The following is a 24,570-nucleotide window of genomic DNA, read 5'->3' as shown; positions in this document are numbered from 1 at the left end:
CTGCTGGTAAATATTTACCTAACATACAATAACTATCTATGAATAAATAAATTCACTATGAACCCACATAGCATGATAGCAACAATCAATTAGTGTTGGTATATAGTCCTCTCCTTAAACCTCATTAGTGAAGCATCTGAGATAGTATTTGGTTATTTTCATGCTGATACTTGCTTGGAGTAACAACTCAAATACTGTTTTCTGGTGCTGGACCCTGCTTTTGTTTTGGGGTCCCTGATTTTCTACAGCTCACTCTTTGGCCCCTAAAAGAACTCTGGAGAGTCAGCTAATTCTTGTGGGCAGTGAGTGTGGGGACTGGGAAGCATATAAGCTTTTTCATTTCTTCTAATCAAGACTGGCTCTTTCTTCATTCAAGGCCCGTATATACTCTGTGGGAGAGATACTCCACAGGAGAGGGAGGAAGCAATTATTGTAGGCATGAAATTGTGGAAAAAGGAAATTGGAGGACACATGAAGGTTACAAGCAAGAATGAACTCTTGGTTTTGGGCATCGGCCTGTTTCAGAGAGGAGAAGGTCTAGTCTGGCCTGTTGAACTGCCCATGAAGAGCTTAGGAATTGTCTGAACACATTGCATTCTTAGGTTCTAAACATTTTCTTGCTTGGGGTTCATGTTCCAAAAGCTAAACTTCATGTATAGAGCCCCTGAAAGAGGAGTGATAGAAGGAGATGGAGCCAATCCAAGTAACTGGACTAAGTATCTGTAGCTGGCTCTGAATGAAATCCATGCTTGAGTGGGCCCAAGGCATAATGTCCTCATTTAGCAACTGAGCTGTATCACCTTACTGTAAGTACGAAGAGGACTGGGATCAGGAGTAGGGTACGAACAAGGGTTTGTATGAGCATGTCTAAGAAGTCAGACAGGAGTTCTCAGAAAACTAAGCAGCACTGTGGGTGAAGTGCAAGTGTCTCCTTCTTTTCCCCTTTCACTCAAGAGCCCTGGAAGGCAATTTGGAAAGGACTTGAATTTTCATAGGACACCTGTCCTTGCTGAGGGAGATGAATTACAGAAGAAACATGCCGCAGAAGTGGAAAGGGCTATGTAGAAAAATAGGGACTGTGCCACAGCAGAACCTGTAACTAAATAACTAGAGCTATAGTTGCTGATGGCAGAGGTGGCCCACAAGATGGGACCAAACATCACATTAGTCCTCTGCTCCGGGAAGGGTCTTATTATCTCTGACTATTCAGGGATGCTTCATGACTTATTTAGGGCCACATTTCAGCAAGGGAAGGAGTCCTGACTGAAAGAAAGGTGAGCCTCAGTTTCAAGTTTGTGCCTTTTATCACTCCAGTTTGTGGGCACTGGATCCTTATCTTATGTATAAATGTATGTATATATATATGTGTGTGTGTGTGTGTGTATGTATGTGTGTATATATATATATATATAGTGTGTATGTATGTACATATCTGTATGTTTGTGTGTGTGTGTATATATATATATATATATATATATATGTGTGTGTGTGTGTGTGTATGTGTGTGTGTATATGTGTGTGTGTATGTAGGTATGTATGTATGTATGTATATATTTGGACAAAGTCTCACTACATTTTCTAGGCTGGTCTCCAACCTCTGGGTTTAAGCAGCGTTTCTGCTTCAGCCTCCTGAGTAGGTGGATTCATAGGCATGTGTCTCAGATGCTGGATTTAATAAAAAGCTCTAGATGCTTTAAGGGAGAGACAGCACAGGCATCATGCTAGTGAAAGGTTTTGGCAAATATAGGGAACAACCCCACTCATTTCCTAGGATCCTGAGACTTAGTCACTTGATGTCTCCCCTTGGCTATGGACCACCACAGGCATAAGGGTATATATTTTACTTCGTCCCCTAAGCCTCATTTGTATTCTCTGGTTTAATTTCTCAGAGGCTTCCCAATTTCCATGTCCTCTGTGTTCCTGGTTTCTCTGAGGCTCCCTACATATCAATAGAAGGCAATGACTAGAGATAGTGAAATTTTCCCCTTATAAAATGAATTAAGCCAAACAACTGTCCAGTGTCCATATGAAGATTTGACTTGTAATTGACAAACTGGTTTCTGGTTGGTGTGTGTGTGCGTGTGTGTGTGTGTGTTTTGCAGATTCTATGGGTCATATTGTTCTAGCTTTCTGAGGACCACTTAGGGGATTGTACACATCAGCTGGTCCTAATTTCCAGATGGGCTATTTGAGAATCAAGAAGCAAAGTGACTTGTCCAATGCTATTCAGTTCATCAGTAGCTGAACTATAGCTTGCCCCCAGGCTCCTGGCACCAGCTCAGTTTTCTCATTACCCCCATACCACACTATTTCTGACAGACATGCACAAGTGGTGGCTCACTTCCTGGGTGGGAAGCACAGAGGTTCAGCACCCATCCAGATGAGTTTGAATTCACACATAGAGCAGAGGAGAGGAAGGTCAGATGAAAGGAAACTCTTGTCTCTGGAGATACTGAGTTGAAGTCTGGACCTCCATTTCACTGTCCAGAAAATGTCCTATGGCTGAATCATCTTGCCCTCCACAGACATGTGGGGTTTTGATTTCAGGACTAATCAGAACCTTTAAACCGATATTAACCTAATTGTGGAATAATAGATGGCAGACACAAGCATATGGTGAATCATTACCGCATTCGCTAATCCTGTTTGTGGCCAGGATTCTGTACTGAGCCCAGTTAGCCAAATCCATCTCTTGCAGACATCTGTAATGATTACACCTGCTGCTCACTGCCCAGGATGGAGGCTTAACGATGTTAACAAACTCTGAAACCTTAGGAGTGATAATGAGCCTGGCACAGCTGGAAACCAGGTTGCAACCAGTGAGGCATAGGGTGTCCTTCACTACTTCCAGCCTGCCTGTCCTGTGCCTGCCGCAAGGAAAGGGATCACTTTCAAGGGTCACCATCGACCTCAACTGGCCTGGAATGACTGCCTCCCCAGGGTCCTGTCATGACTGCACTTACAGATCATTTAGGTTCTTTCCTCCCCATATTCCTGGGTAAAGAAGTATACCTGACTTCATAAACAGAACTAAAGCTTCTTGCCACCCATGAGATGAAGGTCATAGACTAAATGGCTTGCTAAAGTATCAGGGCTGGTTAGCAGGGGAGCCAGGGTCAAAACAGTTTAATTCAAAACTTGGGCAAGTTTTGAGTCCAGCTGCCTGGCACTTCATACTTCTCACCCTAACGTCTGAGTCCTCCAAGCCCCTAAGTTGGACCATGGAAAGTTCTTAAGGTCCAGATGAATTTGGGGTCTGTGTGTCCAAGTGCCTGGTGAAGCTTTGCATGGCATGGGACTCTAGATCATGTGACCATGAGGTTTCCGGCAGGTTGTCCTGGTTTCCAGTGTTTATCTCCTAATGTGGTTCCCTAGAAATATTTATGCATTCCTGATTTCTCTTTTGTAGGCCTAGCCATCACTCACTCAAAGCTCATTCCTTATAGGGATAAGGTTATCAATAAAGAACAGGACCTGAAGGAAAAGAAGGATCAGGCCAGCTTTATCTCCTTGCCTGTGGCCAGTGACTCTTACAGTTCACCCAAGAGTCTGGGAATTTACCCTTTCTGCCACTGACCCTTCTCTGAGCTATGCTAGAATAAAGGGCCTTTGAGGTTCAGAGCCATGGGTGATGGATGAGTCATGGAATATCCAAGTCTTCTTTGCCCAGAAGTTGTCGCCAGTGGTTGCTGCATCAGGGAAATAGGTCTGACAAGGAGTTAGAAGATTTTAGTTCTGAGTCTGCCCTGGTATTTACTTCCCAAGTGGCTGGAGAAAATAATCTTCCCAACTTTTACTCTTGCCAGTAATTTATTTGCCAGAGTCAGAAAAATTAAAAAAAAATAGTGGCTAGAAAAGTGTTCTTCTGTACACTAAAAAACGCTGATGGAAAATAAAGTGATGCCATTTTTATGACTGCCATTGAGGACTAGCTCTCAGAGGAGCCCGAGGCTGCAGTATAACAGGGTAAGAGAGAAAATCCTGAGTTAAAGACAAGATCTTATTGGCTCCTCACACACACAAAGTTGCATCTTCAATAGATGGAGGAGCCCTTGACCTGATGTCACATGACAGAACATGAAGGATGCTCTGGTGGCTCCCTTCCCTTGTTCTTCCTTCTCTTTCATCCACCCCAGCCCACCCCCACTTCTGGACCACTTCCTGCTCACTGACTGTAGTTTCTACTGCCAAGGGAACACCCCACATTGAAACATATGTCACTCCTGAGCTTGCCCGCCTGCCCGCCACTACATGCCTATTTTCTAATTTCCAGCTGACATTTCCCTTAGTGAAATAAATGAATTCGCTCCAGTGGAGGCCCTGTTCAGATTAAGCTACTGTCAGAGCCCCAGGCACTAAACAAATTGTTGTCCACAGCCTACCTGGAAGGGTGCATTTCAATGGGGGGTGGGGGGGATAGGAGGGGCCAAGAGTTCCCACGGGGCCTTCACCATTCATGGCAGCAGGCTGACAAAGACTAAATGAGAGGCAATAAGAACACCTGGAGCCCCGATGCCTGAGGAGAGTAGAATAGGGAAGCAACTAGAACAAGGCCTCCTGGGGGGTAGAAAGACCCCAAAAGACTTCTTGGGACATTTTCCACAGGAGGAGGTAAAGTGAAAGATACTTGGGAAAGTCCCAGAGAAGGAAATACAGAGACTCTCCACTCTGAAGCTCACACAGATAAAGGCCAGCAGGCCAGGGTGGACTCACTGCTCAGCGATGATGTATTCCCCTGGGATAGGTGTGCAGGGCACTCCAGCCACCTGCACATGGTGAGCAATCTCAGAGAAGTCCAAGCCCAGGTTCACGCCATGGATGGTCACACGAGTCCCTCCTTCAGGTGGTCCTGATACTGTCAAAATCTGTAGGAGGGAGGTGCTGTTAGCCACTAGCTGAGTTATTCACAAGAACAGATGTTTCTTTTCCCTCCCCAAACAGAGTACTTAGGAACTTTGGTGAGACTCCTAGAATGTGAGTGCCTTCTCTTTTTCTCATCTTGTGCAGAATATTGCTATCACCTTCTATCTTACACTATTTCCTTAGATCATTCACCCATCCATCCATCCATCCATCCATCCATCCACCCACCAATGCACCCACTCACCCATCTATTTTAAAAAGCAAAACTTAACAGGAAGAATTCTGAACTCTCATAAGAACATCACTGATTTATGTGCATCTCCAATTCACTAGTTGCCTGAGTGTGATCAAATTACATAATCTCTGTGAACTTCAGTTCTTCTTCTGTGAGGAGAGTATTATCATGTCTACCAAGCTAGAGTGAGCATGGAAGCACCAGTTAGTTCTTGAAGCTCTGTGTTCACAAGAAGGCTTTGAAACTATGACAGTAGTGTTATTGCTATTTCTGTGCTCGATCCTGTAGGATACAATGGTGAATACTCGACAGACTCATCCTCAAAGAACTTATAAATCAGGAAGGAAGTGATAACAAAGTTTCCAGTTTAGGGTCTGCAGTGATCAGACAGATACAGGGAAAACAGCAGGGACTTGTAACAAGTGGGGATTAGATTTGGCTGAAAGGGAATATCACAGACCCATACTGCTTACCATTGTTCTGAAAGAAAGAGAAAAACTCATGACATATGTTAGAGCAAAGAAGTGACTTCATATTTTACAATCTTTCTCTGGCTTCCTGCTGGTAAGGATCATTATTTATTTGTTCATTCTTTAATTCAGCTACCAAATGCTGATTATCTCATTTTGCTTTTACCCAAAAGGAAAGGAGTAGAAGAATCAGAATGCCAGACTATCAATTCCTCAGGAATCCAGTAAATCCTATGAATATGTTCATGCTTTGAAGTTTACAGTTGCCTGAAGTTTGAAGTAACTAGCTAATCTTGATCCTGAGTGAACAAAGAAATTCATAATTGTCAACTTAGGGGTGGAGGTGAGTGTGTGTCAGAGCATCTTATTCTAGGAGTCTCATTTTATAGTGAGAAGAAGGAGAGCTAGAGGTGTTAGGGATGGATCCAAAATCTTAGGTAACCTGTGCACAGCAATAAAAAGGCAGTTTATCACTACATCCTAAGAAAGGCTTGATTTGATTGAGGCCAGCAGTCTGCTAAGATCCCAGGATGGTGCCTCTGGGACAGGGACAGTGTCTTTGTCTTCTTGGACATTGAACAAGCTCCCCCTTAAGCCTATACATGCTAGTTGTCTGAGTTAGGGTTGTTGTTGCAAAGGGTTGATTTTACTCACAGGTCCACGGAAACAGTTCATTATTTAAAGAAGTGAGGGCAGAATCTCAAACAGGGCAGGAACCTGGAGGCAGGAACTGATGCAGAGGACGTGGAAGAGTGTTGCTTACTCTTACTGCTGTTTTCTCTTCATGGCTTGCTTAGCCTAATTTCTTATAGAACCCAGGATCACTTGCCCAGGGATGGCACCACATATGGTGGGCTGGGCCCTTCGTCATTAATCACTAATTTAAAAAAAATGCCCTACTGGCCTGCCTATGATCCAGTCTTAAGTGAGTATTTTCTCAATTGAGATTTCCTTTTTTTGGATGACTTTAGCTTATATCAAGTTGACATAAGACCATCCAACACAATTGAACCCTGTTAGGGATGGAACAGTCAATATGGGTGAGTCCAGATGAAAGGGGCCACTCCTCCTCAGAGATACTTAGTCTTGCTACCCTTCCAGACATGGACCCCCATGTTCTAGCTAGCAAGAAAGAGATGGAGTGTGGGTGGGGGTAGCTCTTCCTTATTACTGGTGGCATACCAAGCAGACTTTGTCAAGCCAGAATTAATTTAGCCTGCTGACTTCCCATCCATTTCTGCAAACCTTCAATGGTGCTGCTGAATTCTTGCCTGAAAGGCCCCCCAAAACGCTATTCTGAGGACTCATTTTACCTACATCACCTTGTCTGTGACGCTTGATTCCTTTTTCTTGGAATAAAATACCTCAGCTTATAAATAAAACTAAACATATGGAATGGATCAAGAGAGATGTTGCCTAAGAGACTCACAGACATATCAATGTGTTTGGGGGGTGGGTGAAAGACAGAAGAGAAAAAGGTAGCAAGAATAAGAAGCCTCTGTGGGTCTTCTGTCCCTGGAAACTCTAAAATGTCCCCCAAAAAGGTGTGTTCTGGATGTACTTCTTAGCATGTTAGTTTTTCAGAGGCCAGAGATCCTGCCTTGGAAGATAAACTCTTGTCATGAGAGGCAAGGGAAGGAGCTACTTCTATCTTTTAAGTAGCATCAATGGGAGAGAACATGCTTTTAGTTCTGGGTTTGCTTGGACTTTTTTGGACTTGGCTTACCAGTGCGCCACCCACCTCCACCCCAACCCCAGCACATGCATGGCTCCCCGATGGGTTAGACAGAGCTGTGTTGGTTAGTTTCTTTCCTTGGTTCCTTTCTTCCCACTTTTATTTTTTAAAAAAATCTTTTGTTCACTGCAGTTAATTATAACCTTTCAGAAAAAAACTGTGAAATGAAATCTTTCTGAAAGCCTAAAAATACTCTTGTCTTGCAGGTAGCACATGAGTACTCGGTGCCTCTGGAAGGTTTCACAGTACAGCTCCCCTGCTGTTCAGTCACAACAGCTGTTTCTTCCAACATGGAGGGATAGTTAGACACAAGCTACAGGCACTGAGCTCTCAGAAGTATAAGTCAGTACAAAGAAGATTCTTGGGTAAATTATGAGCATGTGTTATAATCTTGGAATGAATGTAGATGTCAAGGATACGTGTGAGTCCAATAGCAGCTGGTGTGCAAATTAGGCCCTCTCTAGATTTTCAGACCACATCCCTAGTCTTGGGAAGTGCTGGGGAAGCTTAATTTTCAAGAGAGCCTATTTTTTAGGCTACAGCTTATATTGTCATTACTTGGAATAGGTGGCCCAAAAATTCAGAGTAAATAGCAACTAAGCAGCACACAGCCATAGGCTTAAAGAAATGCATAGCTTACAGTTTTGATTAAAACAAAATGTATCTATAAAACTATGGATTTTCAAGCTATAAATGAGCTGGTGATCATCCGATTTGCAGGAGAGTTTCCAAGGCCTCCATTACTGATGACTTCCAAATCTTTGTCATATGCTCACACCTCTCTCCTGAGCTCCGTAGCTATATATCCAATTGCTACAGGACATTTCCACTTCCACCTGCATGTCTATCAGGTGGCGTAAGTTTCACCATATCTAAAAATAAACTCTTAATTTTTCTTCCTTCTACTCAAGTCCAATTATCCTTTCAGATTTTCTTTCAAGGTAAATGGGGTCACTATGCTCTTGGCCAGAAAATTTGCAAGCATCTTCAATAGTTACTTTCCCTTCTCCTGTCATGCATAATTAATAAGGTCAAAGTCCTTTCGGTTCTCACTCCTATGTATGAACAGATGCTAAGCAGACTTCATCATTTCACTCATTCTAACCAAAAGAATCTCCATGGTCCTCCACGTAAATCCCACAGCTGCCAAGGGTTCTAGTCACTTGGTTCAGTGGTTGTGATCATTATTGAGGCAAAGTTCCCCTAGATTATGGTCTCCTTCATTTCTTCAGCTGTATCTTCTATTCTATAATATGGCCTCTGTGTCCTGCCAGAGATTAGTGGTTCCCATACTAGCATGGACTTTAAACATTTCTGTGTCAAGGCTGGAGAGATGGCTCAGCTAATCAGAGCATTTATTGCTCTTACAGAGGCCTGAAGACTGAATCTTATTACTCACACTGGGTTGTATACAACCTCTTGTACTCAACTCTAGCTCAGAGGACCTGACATCCTCTTATGGCCTCTGTCGATTTCCTCCCCCCCCCCCAATCCCACACTCCCCCCTCCCCGCCTCTGCTTTTGAATGCATTTGCTTTCCCTAAGTTCAAAAATCAGAGAGAGTCAGGTTGCCAATCTGTGCTTAGAACAAAATGACACAAGAAAACATCCTATACAAGCCCGTCTACCAGAATCCTCCCAGATGTCTGAAGAGCCCAAGGCTCCTAAGTCACAAGAACCTGGCATGCACATCCTCATTCCTCCTCAGAACTAACTGCACAGGCTGCAAGGAGGAGGGTTAGTGAAAAAAATTTGGTCTTCAGAGAAGGAAAGAATAATACTTGCCAGGACAATATTGTCAAACCAGGCTCCTCCCCAGGCTCCTCCCCAGTGAGTCTGTCTTCAGAGTTTTTTTTTTTTTTTCTTAGAAGTAGCAAGAAATTGCAGGATGCCCATGATGTCACTTCTTAAAACCTAGAGGCTAGGTTTGGCATTTATGTGTGGGTCTATAGTGGCAAACTTTCTAAGTGTCCACTTATTGCCTGCAAAAAGCCCAGGAAAGGTCTTCCTGCTCTAAAAGGAGCAGTGGAACCTCAGAGGAAGGTAGGAAGATGGTAAGAGGGTAGAAGAGTAACACTGAACCCAGACTGACACAGAATATACTCAGACATAGCTGGAATATTGGGTATATTTGCCTATCTTAGCTTCCAGTTTCAGATGGCCTGTGTGCTTCTGAGTGCTCTGGGGTAAGGAAGTGAAACCTAGTACCCAGGCAGTGTCTGCAGCAAAAAAGAGAGCAGGAAAAGTCAAGTCAGAGTTTCAGAAAGCTATGTGGCCTTGAACAAGCTCATATGAAAACTGATAATCATGCTGGCCTCAAAGGAAGGATGCCAGGATTAAATTAGCTAATGTTTGGAAATCCAGCATGTTAGTTCAGAGTGCAGGTCATAACAATTGGTAATTTCCTGCTCTGTGCTTCCCTACACACAGGACTTACAGATGAGAAGAATGCAGTATTTAAGGATTGTGGGGAACTAAGAGATGATATGAATTGTCCTGCTGATCTGGAAAGAAAACATGTGGATCAAAGACAGATGTTTAGTAACCAGGTGGAAATAACATGTATTGCTGGCTGGAGGATACCTGAGAAGTTTCCTGCAGGTCAAGCTTGGCCAGGAAGCAGGTAGTACTGAGGCCAGGGCCTTCTGAATCTTGTATGGAAACACACTCTGAGCTGGACATCATTCTTTAACAGACAACAAATGGGAAAGTACTGTCCAAAATGGTCTTCATTTTTTTTCTTTCCTTTCTTGCCAGTACTTCTTTCCGTGGTTATTAGTTATTTGAGGCAGATGCAGCATCATACAATGAACTAAATGAATCCTTTCAGAAAAATAATTTTAAATGAGGGTCACATAAACAGTATGACTGGTTTGAGGTAGGTGTGTGTGTGTGTGTGTGTGTGTGTGTGTGTGTGTTGTGTTGTGTGTGTTCTTTTGGTCAGGCTCTCTTGATGTAACACAGACTGGCCTTGAATTTGTTGGAGATCCTCCTGCCTCGGACAAGCAGGTATTACCATATTTACTCTAAATTTGCATTTTAATGGGGTGTGGTGGTTTGACTATGCTTGGTCTAGGGAGTGGCACTATTAGGAGGTGTGGCTTTGTTGGAGTAGGTGTGGCCTTTTTGGAAGAAGTGTGTCACAGTGGAGGTGGGCCTTGAGAGCCTCTTCCTAGCTGCCTAGAAGCCAGTCTTATTAACAAGATGTAGGACTCTCAGTTCCTCCTGCATCATGCCTGCCTGGACACTGCCATGCTTCCTGCCCTGATAATAGACTGAACTTCAGAACCTGTAAGCCAGCCCCAGTTAAATGTTGTATTTCATAAGAGTTACCTTGGTCCTGGTGTCTGTTGACAGCAGTAAAAACCTAAGACATGGGGCTTTAAATTATTCTATCACCTTGTCCTAAGATGATTGGTATCTAGTTCTGGAGAGGAAAGATAGCCTATGCTTTGCAGGATCTAAGGGGAACATTTTTAGGGCTCAGTCTAAGAGCAATAAGTGCTAGCTAGACTCTCTCAAACATGAAGTGGCTTATCTAAGCCCCTGCCATGCACCTGTTGCTTAGTACACGCTAAGCCAGACTAATGGAGACAGCAGTGTGTAAAAGAACATTGCATTATTGGGAACAGATCATGGGCTGACAGAAGACGACTTATGGGAGAATTCTATTTTTTTTTTTCCTTCTGGAGCCTCCAAAGCTTTGGGAGCCTTTGGTTTGGAGATCCACTCCTCTATATGCTCAGACCCCACCTCAATAGCTGTCAGTCAAATGGAGCACCCTAGAGGCACTTCAGCTCACTTTGTATCCTTTTTGAACTCTGTCATGTTTGTTTTCCTTTGTGGGTGCCATGACCTGGAAAGCAGCAGAGTGATGCTACAACTGCCCTCATTCTTGCAACCACTAATTGAACATTTCGAGGGAACTGTGCCACAAAGCTGCTCAAGGGCAAGAGCAGATGCAGCTGATTAATTACAGCTGGGGATCTAAAGGGCTGCATGAAGAAGCAGAGTGGGAGTTGCTGGAGGTCTTAGGGGCTTGGCAGCCTGGGGGAAAGTGATTAGGCTTCATGCGATGATAGACTCAGGCAGGACCTGGGTAGAGCCTTGGAGGAGCAAAGTTCAGGCCTCCCTCAGAGTCAGACGATCTTGATGAGAGGTTCCCAAAGCTTGGCTTGCAAATTAGAAACAAAGTATTCTTTAGGACTGTCTCCTGGTTTACAGGGACAAGGAGAAGTAAGATAGAAACAACAGTCCATCACCTCCAAGGGATGGGGGATTTCTCTGATAATGATACTTGCTGTTTCTTTACTTATGAAGTGTTCAGAATGAGACAAATTGCATCTAGGGTTTTATATATTGTATCCAATTTTGGGTTCAAAACAAGTTACTAGAGCAGCGTGTTATTATTCCCATTTCACAGGTGTGAAACAGCATTCTGTTGCATGCAGAATGACAGAATGCAGTGGACCTATCTAACGTGTACATTTAGTTTTCACACAACACAGTCTGAGCTAACTGTCCCTAACCCTGCAGAGATCAAGTCACCAGCTAGGAGTACCTGCCTTAGTCTCTCCTCTGGTCCCTTTGTTCAGCACCAGCCAGCCTCTTTCTTTGGCTGAGGCTATGACTCCCTGTTTACTGGGAGCCCCATTGTTGGCTTTGGTGTTCACTGTTTCCTTCTGCTCTCTCCTCCATTCTGTGTTTCCCACCATCCATCTCCCTTCTCCCTGTCCATACACTTAATTTGGCTTGCCCTATCCTCTCTACCTACCACATATGCCTAGCCTCCCTAGATGATACTGAGGGCAGAACTTCTGGCTTTCTTCCTATCTCAGTAGAGGCTAGAAGAACTTAGTTTCAGCTCTCTTTTCCCTTCTGTTTCTAGACAGAGAATAATGTTTGCCTAAGAGAGTTTAAAGGAGACAGGAAGGATTATACCCCAGTCAATGTGGTGCGGTAGGGCCAAGCAGCTGAGGGTTAAACAAAATTACTGCTGTAACATCAAGAAAGTTATCACTGCTCATAACCCTCATCTTTAAAATGAGTTTCATAAGAGTGATCAATCAGTATTGCATTCAGTGAATGTAGTTTTTATTTTTCGTATCACCATCTAAGAACTAAGAAATTCATACAGAGGCCAGGTTAGCTTAGGGCTGAAAGAAAAAATGGCTTTGCTCTTTATGAGCTTTCTATGCAGATGGGCAATACTCTTGGCAAGGACTTGATTCAAGTGCACATCCTGCCTTGTGGCATTGGATGCTGCCTCTCTGTGACCTGTGCAGCCCTTGCCTTGATCTCCATGGTGTAAATATCCACTTCTGAGGTTGCAAGAGAAAGGAGAGACTGACACCAGAACTTCTATGTGGGAGGACGAAGTATGTATTAGATGCTCTGTGTCAGAGATTGTGCTCTAGGAGCAGACAGATGGACTGCACTGGTATATACAGATGTATTGGTATATAGCCAGCTCTCCTCTGTCATAATTCTTGTTCCCTTCCTGTAGTATAGAATGCCCCTGATAATTCCAACTGTACACATGCAAGTTTCTATTCTACCCTGATTCCCAGGCACACCTAAACACCGAGTCCCTGACAGCAAGTGATCATGTGCTTTTCCAACTTGCTAGTGCTTGAGTGCATGTGTTCATGTGTATGTGAATGAACTTATGCATGCATGCCTGTGTGTGTGTGTGTGTGTGTGTGTGTGTGTATCGTGCATGTACACATTCTCCATGATCACTAGAGCTGATGAGGAGCTCTGCAGGAATCTATGACTTCAATGGTGCCAGCTCTTCTGCCTCAGGTGACTCCTTGCTAACGCTGTCTTAGCTGATAGCACATTCAAAACCTAATTGTTATCTCAGCAGAGTGACTCCATTATTCATCCTGACACCACCCCCCGTTAGCTGTTTGTTGCAGTGATGTTATATTAATGAGGCCTGCAAATAAATGAACAGGAGATCAGAGTGCTGGCTGGTTTCTCAGGGAAGTTGGCTGACTTCTTTATTGGTAACTTTCCAGTGAGTTACTCCAGCCCTGGGCAGGTGGATTTTCATCTTTCTTAAAAATATGTGGTGCAGCTGTTTGGCTAAATACTTGCAACTGTCCTAGCTTCTCATGTAGTTCTGTAAAAGCATTAGCATCTGAGAAAGTCTGAGCAAAACAATCTCCTTATAATTATTTGGCATATGGAAAGCAGGGGGACAGAAGGGATCTATCCTCAAACTAATACAATATCAAAAATTATTTATCCTTAATTTTGGAGGAAAATATATACTGTTTTATACTTGTTTTTTCTATCTCAGTTACATGTACCCAAGATAAGTTAAACAGAATCTCTAATCCATAAGCATGGACTAATGAGGCTGGAGAAGTACTGAGGTTGAAAATAAGTGAAATTTATATAGTTGACAATGGATAAATTGCCTGGCATCCAACATCCTTGGTGGGAAATGCAGCATGAAGCCTATGGGTTTAGGAACACATGGGAACATTCTTTCAGATTTCAAGTGTAGTAGGTTTTTAGTCACTGTTTGGGGCACTACCTCTGTGATTCTGCCTCTGTTTCTCAAAACTTCTGTGCCTTGTTTAGCCTGACCTCTGTCCCAGCCTACAGATGCACACAATCTGGATTCTCCTGCCAGATGGAGATGCCTCAGAGGTCAGATCTCAACCCAGAGGACAGAAGATTCACTTCTATCACTATTGCACAGGTGGACAAAGGCATGTCACATAACATGTGGGGTAGGCATTATGGGAAAATATATTTGCCTTAAGCCCACATGTATCCCCAAATTCTTGAACTGTTTCCTCTATTCATAGAAATGTGGCTGAACTGGATTGTGTAGGGCAAAAATTAAGCACAGGTGACTTTAAGATTTATTTCAAAGGGTGTTGCAGTACTCAGTAAGTCAGACGCCTGCTGATATCTTCTAAGAGGATCTTTCTGATGCTGGACACACAGAGGTACTTTGAGATGGAGTAAAGTGGGAAAGTGTATGAGCACAGGATACTCTCTGCTCCCAGTGTCAAAGAGCCCTAGTTTTCAATCTCTGTATTACTGCTAACCAGATATGTGACTTTGGGCAAATTATTGACCTTCCCAAGCACCATTTAGAAGGATCATATAATTAGTGGCTTATGTTGGCTGCTCTGAGTGGTACTAAGGACAACATATATCCTGAAGATAAGGGAGAATAAGTGTAAAGATTATCAATACAAAGAGGTATCATAATTATGAGATTCAAAAAAAGAGCTATGTCAGCACAAAGGGATTATGCAAGAAAGTTGAAAAAAAAGAGTGGATTCCTCTTGAAGATTAGTTTGAAAATATTATTATTGTAAAAATGCTACAGAAAAGAGGTTGTACTCTTTCGGGGGTATTAGAAGGTCTTCAAGGTTGTTTTGGTGATGTGAAGACTGTTTAGTTGAGGTGGGGCGAGAATTGGTCAGTTTTCTTCACCAAGAAGCTACTATTGTTCCTACTGTAATTAATTATCTTATGGGAAGATAGCTCAAGAATGTATGAATATTATATTTCTCATCAGCTTTCACCCCATCTTTGTATCTAAAGGCTATCCTTGATGGAAACAGTTATAGCTGTGCACATAAAAACTGTGACTTTCTTTTTCTCTTTCTATATTTATTAGTTGGGATACTAGTATGAAGATGCATCTCCCTTCCTATTAAATGTTTGTCTGAGCATATCAGCAAGAACTGGTAGATTCTTATTCCTTTCAGATCTCCCTCAAGTTGGTTACTATGTTCTTTCTTTTAATGTTTCTTACCCAAAGTATTCAGCCTGAATTAAACCACAAGGAAACATCTGGTATACCCACATTGAGGGACACTGACAACACAATAGACAACACAACAACAAAAATAACTCTTTAGTACCATGAAGGTCGTTATTAGGGCTGTGGATTAAAAGACCACAGGGACAAGACAATGCCATCATGAAGCATCACACTGGCTCCCAGATTCCTTACATTGGATTTTGCATCAGAAAAAGATACCATTTGACAACTAGGAAAATGCTAATAAAGTATATATGCTGGATGATGATATTAACTCATTAGATCAACATTAACTGATAATTACATTATTCTTTTTTAAGATGGTAACGTTGAAAGACCTGGGTAAAGATGATATGAATGTTCTTTGTAAAATTTTTGTATCTATTTTATAAATTTAAAATTATTTCATAAGTGACTAGCTAGAAGAAACAGAAAACAACTCACAGATGAAGGAGGGTCTGGTTGAAGGTAAGAGATACAACATCAAAGAAAAATAGGACAGATAATAGTGACTAGTCATTCCAGACCTAGGTACTTCCTGCCATATGTCCTTACCAGAGTGACATGCCTGAATGAGTTTGGAGCACAGTACAGGTGTGTCTCTTCCCAAGAAGTCCTTTAATATCACAACATCCTCAATATGAAAATTACCCTTAGGAGCCTTGGAACACCTTCTGTTGCTGATACATTCATTGGAAAAATCAATTATAGCCTAATTACCTCAGGAGGTTAATTAGCCTCCTGTAATTTGGGTGTCCTCTGTGAAGCCAGCAGCCTGTCAGTCCTCAGTCTGTGAACAGGGTGGGTGGTGGAGGCAGAGGCTTCCCTGTGAGCATCTTGCCTTGGGGCTTATAGAAGCTCTAGCCAGGCTGAGAGCAGACAGACACCAGGCTTTGCAGTCCCAGAGCCTGTAGAGGTAGGAAGTGCTGATGACAGAATTTCTCCTGATTTAAGCTTCAGACACCACGGGTATTGACAGGCACAGAGACTGACAACCATAGCAGAAAGACATATTGCAAAACAAGAAACAATATAAGTTTTCAGGCCAGAAGTTGCCAAAAATCACTAGAACATCTAAGACACAGAGCTTCAAAGATTTTAAGATGTTAGCTCTCTAAGGGCAAAGGTTGAAGCATGACAGTATATCAGCACTCTTTACAACATTCTCTTCCATTGAGAAAGCCAGCAGGCATGGTCACTTGCCACATCTGAATGTAAGCTAGTACTAAAGCCAAACTCCCTGTTTGGGGGCAAGGTCTACATTTGTGTAAGTTTATCCGGTTACAAAACAGTACCATGATGCAGCAGCTCCCTCCCCTCCATATCACCTGCACTCTTTTCCACAGACACACATGTACTTCCTTCTAATGGTCTTGTGTTCAATTCCTTCTCTGAAGCTTCAGGCTCTCCTTTTGGTTATTTGGAAGTTGGAGCACTTGACATAGAACCCCCTCACATGGAGGAGTCACATCTATCTGGTCTATACTAGCAATGGGATGGATATTAATTAAGGTGAAATACCACTTACTGTATACTACAATATATTTATTGTATATTGTATATTTATATATGTTATATACTTATTGTATATTGTAGTATACAGTAAGTGGTGTTTCACCTTAATATATTATAGTATACAATATACAATATGCAAAATCATAGAGAATTCTTATGTAATTTTAAAATGAAATCTGAGCTTAAATGCTAGTGTGGCTTCTAATCTGCTATGTGGATTTGGGCCTCATTTTCTTCCTCTATGAAATGGATCTGAGAAAACTTAACTTCTCACATTTGCTATAAGAATTAAATATATCAAAGCCAAGCATGATAAATAAGATATCTGCTCCCTGTTCAGTTTATCTGAAGGTTACAACAGCCCTTGGTCTTAAGGTTTTTGTTTTCCTTAAACTGAACTGAGGCTCTGATTGGGTTAGAAAGGGATTCAATAACTTTCTCAATATTCCATAACACAGGAATGGCTTTGGAGGAAATGATGCAGAGACAGGGACAGTGCACCAGCTTAGAAAGATGAAGACAGAAATCGTTTCTCTCTGAAATCATGTTTTGCAAACTGTCATGGCACCTGCCTAGGCCCTTGTTTTTAAAAGGGAATGCACAATTTAGGTTCAAAGAACACTGACAATTACTGACTGGGGAGCAGTTGACAGCAACCCGATTAAGACACAACTGTGCCTCTCCAGACTACTCAGACCCAAGTAGTTGCTCTTTCTCTCCGTATCACCAACTTATCTTCCTTTGCAATTTTCTATTTTGTAAACATCATTTTTCCTAGTATAATTAATTACTTTATTTACTCCCATGAAAACACACAAAACAAATTGGAACCAAGGCAAAAACACTGACAAATATCATGAAGCTGACATATGGTCTCCCTACTTATTCAGTCTCCAGTTTTGCACTTCTGAATTACTTATAGTTCCCCAGATAGCTGAGAAAAGCTAAAGCTGCTTTCTGAAATGTTTCTTTACCATGGAGTCAATGTCTTGTCCCTACCTGACTCAGTCAACCTAGTCATGCAGCTGAGCTAAGGCAGGGCACAGAGCATACTCCTGTCATGTATGCCTGTTTCTAGTCCATATGCACAAGATCTTCTATCTCTCCATCAAATATTCCGTGTCCAGGGATTCATTCATAAATATATTTCTTTGCTATGTCCCTGGCTGTTCCCTTTTCTTTTGGAAGCTGGAGACTTACCTCTGTGATTTGGGGGTTGGAACACTTGACATTGTGGCTGGACCAGTCAAGCCAGGGGCTAGAAGTGCTGGGGCAGTGCTGGTGGAGGGTACATCTGCGCTCACCACTGCACCAGCCACACTCGAACTTGTGGTCAGCCTTGAGGCAGAGACCACAGCTTTCCCGCTGGGCTGCACACTTGTAGAGATGTACTGCAAAGAGAGGGGACCATCATAGATAGGACTGCAGAAGCTCATCACATAGCTTCTGTTTGTAGGTGCAACAGATCTGCCCCCAACCACAGACAACATTGGGGTCACCACCCCTGCAAGAGCAAAACATGGAGAGTGAATAGGGTGCCTTAGGCAGTCATCCAGAGGCACAGCAGAAAATAATGAGTTAAAGGTTTTTGCTCCTGGACTGAATCAGATCTGTGCTTTAATTGTGACTTCTCTACTTGTTAGCAGTGTTACAAAGTATTTAGCCTCTCCAAATCTTGTTTACCTATATTTATTATGGAGATAATAGTTGGTTGTGGGGAGGTTTGAAAGAGGTGCTCCACAGTTATGTACACACCTACTAACTTTTCTTTGAACTCTAACAGTGCTCTTGAGCTGTCCCTCACAAATGAGAGATATGGGCTCATTTCTTCATTGTAAGTTTAAAACTGAATGAAGCTCAAAAAGATGTAGTGACTTTCCCAGCTTACTATGGGTACTGGTCTCAAGCTTCGTGTGCTGCTGATGTTGGGTCCTGAGAAGACAGGAATCTCAGTTGGCACCCTAGAAATTGTGTGGGTCTGGTAACAGAGTCAGCTTGTGCTTAAAGAAAGTCTAAGTGGCTGAAGTAGGAGGCATGGTAGCAAGAAGAGAGTGAGTCCAACCTATTCATACCAACGTAGATGAAGAATGTATTTTCCCAGAGAGGACAAACTAGTTCCTGATAGATTACATGATCATTCTGCAAGCATTTAGTTTTGATTTTTTTTCTAACTAATTTGGAGGCCCTAGAGGAACAAGCCATAAAGTGTAGCTTTATGTGTTCTGAGCTCAGGGCTTATTCTTTTCTTATTAGTACTGAGAATTCAGAGATCCAAGTGAATTCTCCAGGTGAATATAATCAGCTGATGGATTCAGCTTCTAGAAGTAGCTATATATGTATGTACTGATATTTTGTTATCATTACTTGATAACTAGCATGTAACAACTGTCTTTTCCACATTTACATTCAACTATATGTTGTAAGTCTTCTAGAGATGATTTAGATATCTGTGGTTCTGTGTAAATATTACGCCATTGGATATGGGGATCCTGGAGGTTCCTGGAAATAATCCTATGGTGGCTAATGAGCAATGACTCAAAAAATCACTTTTCACCTTTTCCAGCCAAGTTGTCTTAAGCTTTTGTGACCTGGCTGTGTGCCTCTGCTGGAGGTCAGGTGTATGCCCAAGGGGAGAGGCACTTTTCATTTTTCCATAGCACTCCACAACACCTCTGTTTTGTCTAGTTTCCCTATCCTAGCCGCACAGACTATTCAGCACTTGAAGCCCTAAATACTCATATCTGTGGTCTCCAAGGCACAGGATAGGCAAAGGAAATCTGAAATTGAACAAGTATTTGTGAAGAGTTTACAAATCTTAATTACATAGTCTTTAACCATGAGTTTCTTAGATCCTCAGCAAGACCCTGAGTCTCTCCCTTCTAGAGACTGTGTGAAGGCAGTAGGATGTAGAGAGGCGCCACCATTAGTCTGAAATTCCATGGTTCAGGTAGAAGTACCAGTATCTTGGATGGCTGAGTTTGAGAACTTGGGTATTTAAACTCAGTGTCCCACTGAACCTAATTTATGTACAGCTTTCTTTGATGCTGTGGATCTGGTAGACACAAGTAGGAAGGTAAGCCAAAGCTGCTTGTGCAATTATAGAGCCTTGTCAGAAAAGTCTGATGCACCAGTCTGGAACTGATGGCCATTTTCCTCCAGGTTCTGGGTGCAATCTTTGGGTGCAATCTCTGGGAGTTAACTGATCTAACTTGGCAAGGAAAATATCTGTCTTCTAGTGATGAAAAAAAAAATCTAGTCTAAGAACAAGTAAACACAAACTACCTAGACTGATGTCCATCTTGCAGTCTAGGCTACATTGACTTTAATGGTATACCTGGACAAGAACCTGTATTCCATTGACGCTGAAGCACCTACAGAACCTGCTCTCCCCTTAACTGCCTTCTGGTGTGTGTGTACTAACTTGCATGCCAGCTCTAAAATCATTCTATCTCAGCACTTATTATATGACTCAGCTTCACCATCTATAGGATGAGAATAATACCATCACACATTTAGAGTTACTAAGATAAGTAGTAAAAACAATTTCAAATAAATTGCATAATGAGTGCCTTATATGGCAAGTATTAGGAGTTGGGTCATTCTGAATGGCTTCCCTGAGGGTGGACCTGCCAAGGCCTGTTTTCTGAGTGAGTGTAATGTAAGATTACAGGACAGGAGCCTTAGAATTTCCCTCTTGCTCTAACCCAGTCCCACTTTTTGAGCTTCTCTGTTCCATATGTGAACCTGAGTTAGCATGCCAATCCCCTATTGGTCTTAGGACTAGAGCATAACACTTACAAGCTTTTTTTGTTCTGTGACTGTGACCAGGGCTGAGAATATAATAAGGAGAGCCTGAGTGATAGCATTGTCTCCATTTCTAGGAAAGCTGTCAGGACACTCTGCTGTTCTCCTAGGTTAGGTTCTATAGATACTCCAAAGTCACTGGAACCAGAGAACAGTACACAGGAACAGGCCTTGTAGATTCTCTGACTGTAATAAAACAGGGCTCCCAACAGGACTCCTTTGATGGCTTCAAATGTTGCTTTAGTAGTCTCCAAAGGACTCTGCTGGCAGAGGGAGTGTGCTATTCAAGGCACAGCAGCAGCCTGCTCTGATCTCTCCAACCCCAGCCTTTCCCAAGGTCATGAAAATATCAAACTTGTACCTGGAAGCAGTTGCTTACCTTTCAGGTCCTGAGGGTTGTCAATAATGAAGTTGCCATTCCATACTACAGCAAAGTCCACTGCTAGGTTGCTGATGTCCATCCCATCATACTGGTACTGTGGGGACAGGATAAAAGCTCTTAAGGCTCTCTGTCACAGGAAGCCAAGTGCAGAGCAACTCCTCATACTGCTTAATGACACCTATTTCTATGACACCTGATTTCTAGTCAATAAGGCTCCAGGAGCCAGCCTAAGCTTCTGACTTAGCCTTCAGTTCTTTCTGAAACCTGAATAGGCTCAGATCTCCACTCCCTTTTCCTGCTAAATCCATCAGTTCTAAACACACTTGCTGAAGCCCCTCTCTGTATATTGGTTGAGTATGCAACTCAAAGGAATGTTGCTTCTCCCTACAACAGCCAACTTTTGAGCTTACCCTGTTCACTTAGTCTTGTTCTCTTTCTTCTTTCCCTGTGTCTTTCTGATATCCTGGCTAGTAACACACACCCCTCCACACACACACACACACACACATATCCCCTGCTTCCTCCTAGCCTTGGACTTTTTATACTGCCATTTTCTGTCTTTTGTATGGCACTTCTAGGAATTACAATGTATTCTTTCATGTATGCACTTATTCTCTCTAGAGTCCATGTGTTTGGGGACACAGCGTTAATGTCCTCACTGCTCTCTCAGGCCTAGTACCTATAATAGGACATGTGGTAAACAGTTATGGAGTGGCTGGTTGGTCTAGCAGGTGTAAGTGGTAAGGTTTTGTTGTATTTTTGTGCATATGTGCATATATACGTGTGCACATATGCATGTGGAGGCCAGAGGTTGATGCTGGGTATCTTCTTTAATCATTCTTTTTATTTTCTGAGATTGAGTTGAAGTTCATAGATCTTGATACACTCACTGCCCAATAGGATCCAATGGTCTCCTATCATTCCATACCTAGCATTTGGCTCACAGTTGTGAGTCTTTGTGACCAGCACTTTTATGTAGGTATGGGGATCCAAATTCAGGACCTTATGATTGGGTGGCAGGCACTCCACTGACTGTGCTATCTCCCCAGCCTCCTCCTTCTGCAGATAGGTTTTACCTGGATTAGTGTCTAAGAAAGAAAGTGCTCATGTCTTTCTCCTAACTCAGCAGGAAAAAGAACGGCCCCCATCAGGTCTCTTCTGACCTCACTGAGGCCTTTCAAGCCCTTCCCAACCTCTTGGGTGGCCCAGCTCCCCTGTGCCTCACTAAGTCTCCTGGGCAGTCCCTCTTCATGTCTGCCCATTTCTAGCCATGGGCTTAGCTCTGGAGAGCACGTTACCATGGCCCTCCCGCCCAACCTTCCCTTGCCTTCTTCCTTTGTTGTGCTCTCTTTCTCAGTCTGGCTTCCTGTGCACTTGGCACCGATTACAAATTCTATCAAATGCTTGTGACCCCAGAATCTGACAGCTCCCTGATAAGAGGCCCAGATTCTCTTTATCTCTCCCAGGCGAATTAGCTTTCCTCAACACCTTTGTCAAGCCCTTCATCTCTGAGCTGACCCCCCACAGTCAGAGACAGGGAGTTGGCAGATAAAAAGATCTTCTCTGGGCTGAAATTATAATTAAACACCTCGTGCTTTCTGTCCACCATTCTGGGTAGGTTTAACTCATTGTGGCTCCTAAAATGTTATATTTCCTTCCTCTCCTCCCACCCCTTCCTGTCCATCCTCATCTTAGAGATGCCCTCCAGTATCTTTACAAATTGAATGCCGATAGGGTGCTGGGTGGGGTTGGTTCTTTTTTGGAAGAAGTTTTCCCAATGGCAAAACTGTGTACTTTAACTTCAGAAGGGTCCCCCAGATCTCAACGTCTACCCTCAAGGCTCTTTTGGAGCTCTCTCCTCTGAGACCATGGCTCAATGGCTCAGGGTACTTACAGGTTTTTCTGTCTCTTGTAATATGGATGCTGCTTGTGATGCAACATGATCTAAGGCCTTGTCATATGGGTGAGCTGCTTACCGAGCTGTTTTGGCACTGCACACTGGAACTGTTGAAACGCAGGGCAGGGACCCGGTGGACAGCCCCTTGAATGCTGAGCACACACTCGTAGCCTCGCTGGCCAGACTGGGGCTGGGGCAGGTTTCGGGCCTTAAGGGTGATTGGTTTTACTTCCCCAACTGGGATCAGAATCTCCTCCGTGGGCACGAGCTGGGGACAGTCCTAGGTGAGCAAGCAGAGAGCTTCATTAGTCCTCAACTCAGAGCTCTCTCCTCACCTGAGCCAGGACAAGACCTTCTTGTTTCCAGGTAGGTTGCCCATGAGAAGAGCTGCACCTTATTTAAGAGACACATTGAGTCACTGGGGAGGATGAAATCTTTTCCTCCTGCTGGGCTTTGATACTGTCAACCATTCCACAAGCCATCCTAATCTTCAGGTGTGTGTTACAATTTAGGTATTAACTTTCAAACACCAGTATGGCAAACTGTGGGGTTTTATCTCTGGAGACTAAATGAAAGAGCCTCCATGGGTTCATGTCCCCAGCTCAGGCACCCCACCTCTGGTTTTATCTGGTTCCCCAGCCCCTTGGCCTTTTACATTGTCTGGTGCCTGAGGCAGTTGTTATCTACAGCTTCAGCTTCTGAGTTCCAGCTGAGCCAGGCTTTCCAGCTTTCCAGGAGGGGGATCAAGTACCTGCCTCCCCACTCCGCCAGCTATTCTCTAAATACTTGCTCTGTTTTTTGTTTGTTTGTTTGTTTGTTTTATCTCATTTCATTACCTTGTGGGAATGCTATACTGTTTTGGAAAACAAAAGTCAAATAGGGAATTGCAGTAGGGAGGGGCCAAGAGAAAGATGTAAGAGAGATGGGAGAGGTCAGTTTTGCTCAGTCTATGTCTGGAGGCAGAGGTCCAACACCACACTGTCAACTTTGTCCTCCTGCAGCAAAGATCTGAGTCTTGTTGCCTGCCCTGCCCCCTACAGGACAGATGTGGAAAGTCTTCACATGGAAACTTTTTTTTTTAAGATTTATTTATTATATGTAAGTACACTGTAGCTGTCTTCAGACACTCCAGAAGAGGGAGTCAGATCTCCTTATGGACATGGAAACATTTTTAATCTCCCGGAAGTTCTTGCAGGGACTCCACATTCTGTCCTTTGGACATTAGTTCCTGAAAGGATTTGGGGAATGTATAGGGGCTCATGTAACTACAAGGTCTATAGAAGGTGCTGCTGGTATTTGCTGCCTTAGTACCAAAACTGCTGGACTTTCTACAAGGTGTGGACAGTCTCCAAGAAGAGACTGGATGCCAGAAGCCATCATAGGTTGTTGAATAATCACAATCTCTACTGTAGATCTACAGAACTGGCCAGCTTCTTTGTGTGGACACAATAGTCCCTTTTCTTTTCTTTTTCTTTTTTTTTTTTTTTTTTTCGTATCCCAGTTGCAGCCTGATCATACTCTGGTCCCTACTTGCTTGTAAATCTGTTTGTTTTTGTATATCATGATCTGGACATACTGAACACATAGTTCTAGAATGCTGTACTCATGCATGAGAGAGAGAGAGAGAGAGAGGGAGAGAGAGAGGGAGAGGAAGAGGGAGCATGCATCTCATACTGATGATGTATCTGGGCCTATGCACACACTTTTCTCCCTATCAAAGACTAATTTTTCTTGACCACTGCCATCTTCTTTCTGGCCCCTGCTCTACTTCAACATAATTAGATAGCTGATCATCTGTTACCCAGCCTTCCAGCTTGGCTCAGGAAGTCTGGCCTGACCCTTTCCTGTACTGTCTTCAGGTAGAACTCTGG

General features: G+C 43.1%; 1 protein-coding gene across 3 annotated transcripts in view; it reads right to left on the bottom strand.

The window, feature by feature from the left end:
• Plxna2 (plexin A2) overlaps positions 1-24,570 on the bottom strand; it is a 197,079-nt gene that overhangs the window by 31,492 nt on the left and 141,017 nt on the right. For all 3 annotated transcript variants that reach the window (XR_373891.4, XM_006497240.4, NM_008882.2), the window contains exons 10-13: positions 22,779-22,979; positions 20,800-20,896; positions 17,817-18,007; positions 4,714-4,865 (exon numbers count right to left, since the gene is read on the bottom strand). Coding sequence is in view for 2 of the 3 variants with exons in the window: in XM_006497240.4 (XP_006497303.1) it covers positions 4,714-4,865; positions 17,817-18,007; positions 20,800-20,896; positions 22,779-22,979 (641 nt within the window). In the remaining variant the exon portion in view is untranslated. The remainder of the gene's footprint in view (positions 1-4,713; positions 4,866-17,816; positions 18,008-20,799; positions 20,897-22,778; positions 22,980-24,570) is intronic.

This window comes from Mus musculus, chromosome 1, assembly GCF_000001635.26.
Source record: "Mus musculus strain C57BL/6J chromosome 1, GRCm38.p6 C57BL/6J".
Taxonomy (NCBI): Eukaryota; Metazoa; Chordata; class Mammalia; order Rodentia; family Muridae; genus Mus; species Mus musculus.
This window is presented reverse-complemented; position numbering and strand designations above follow the sequence as displayed.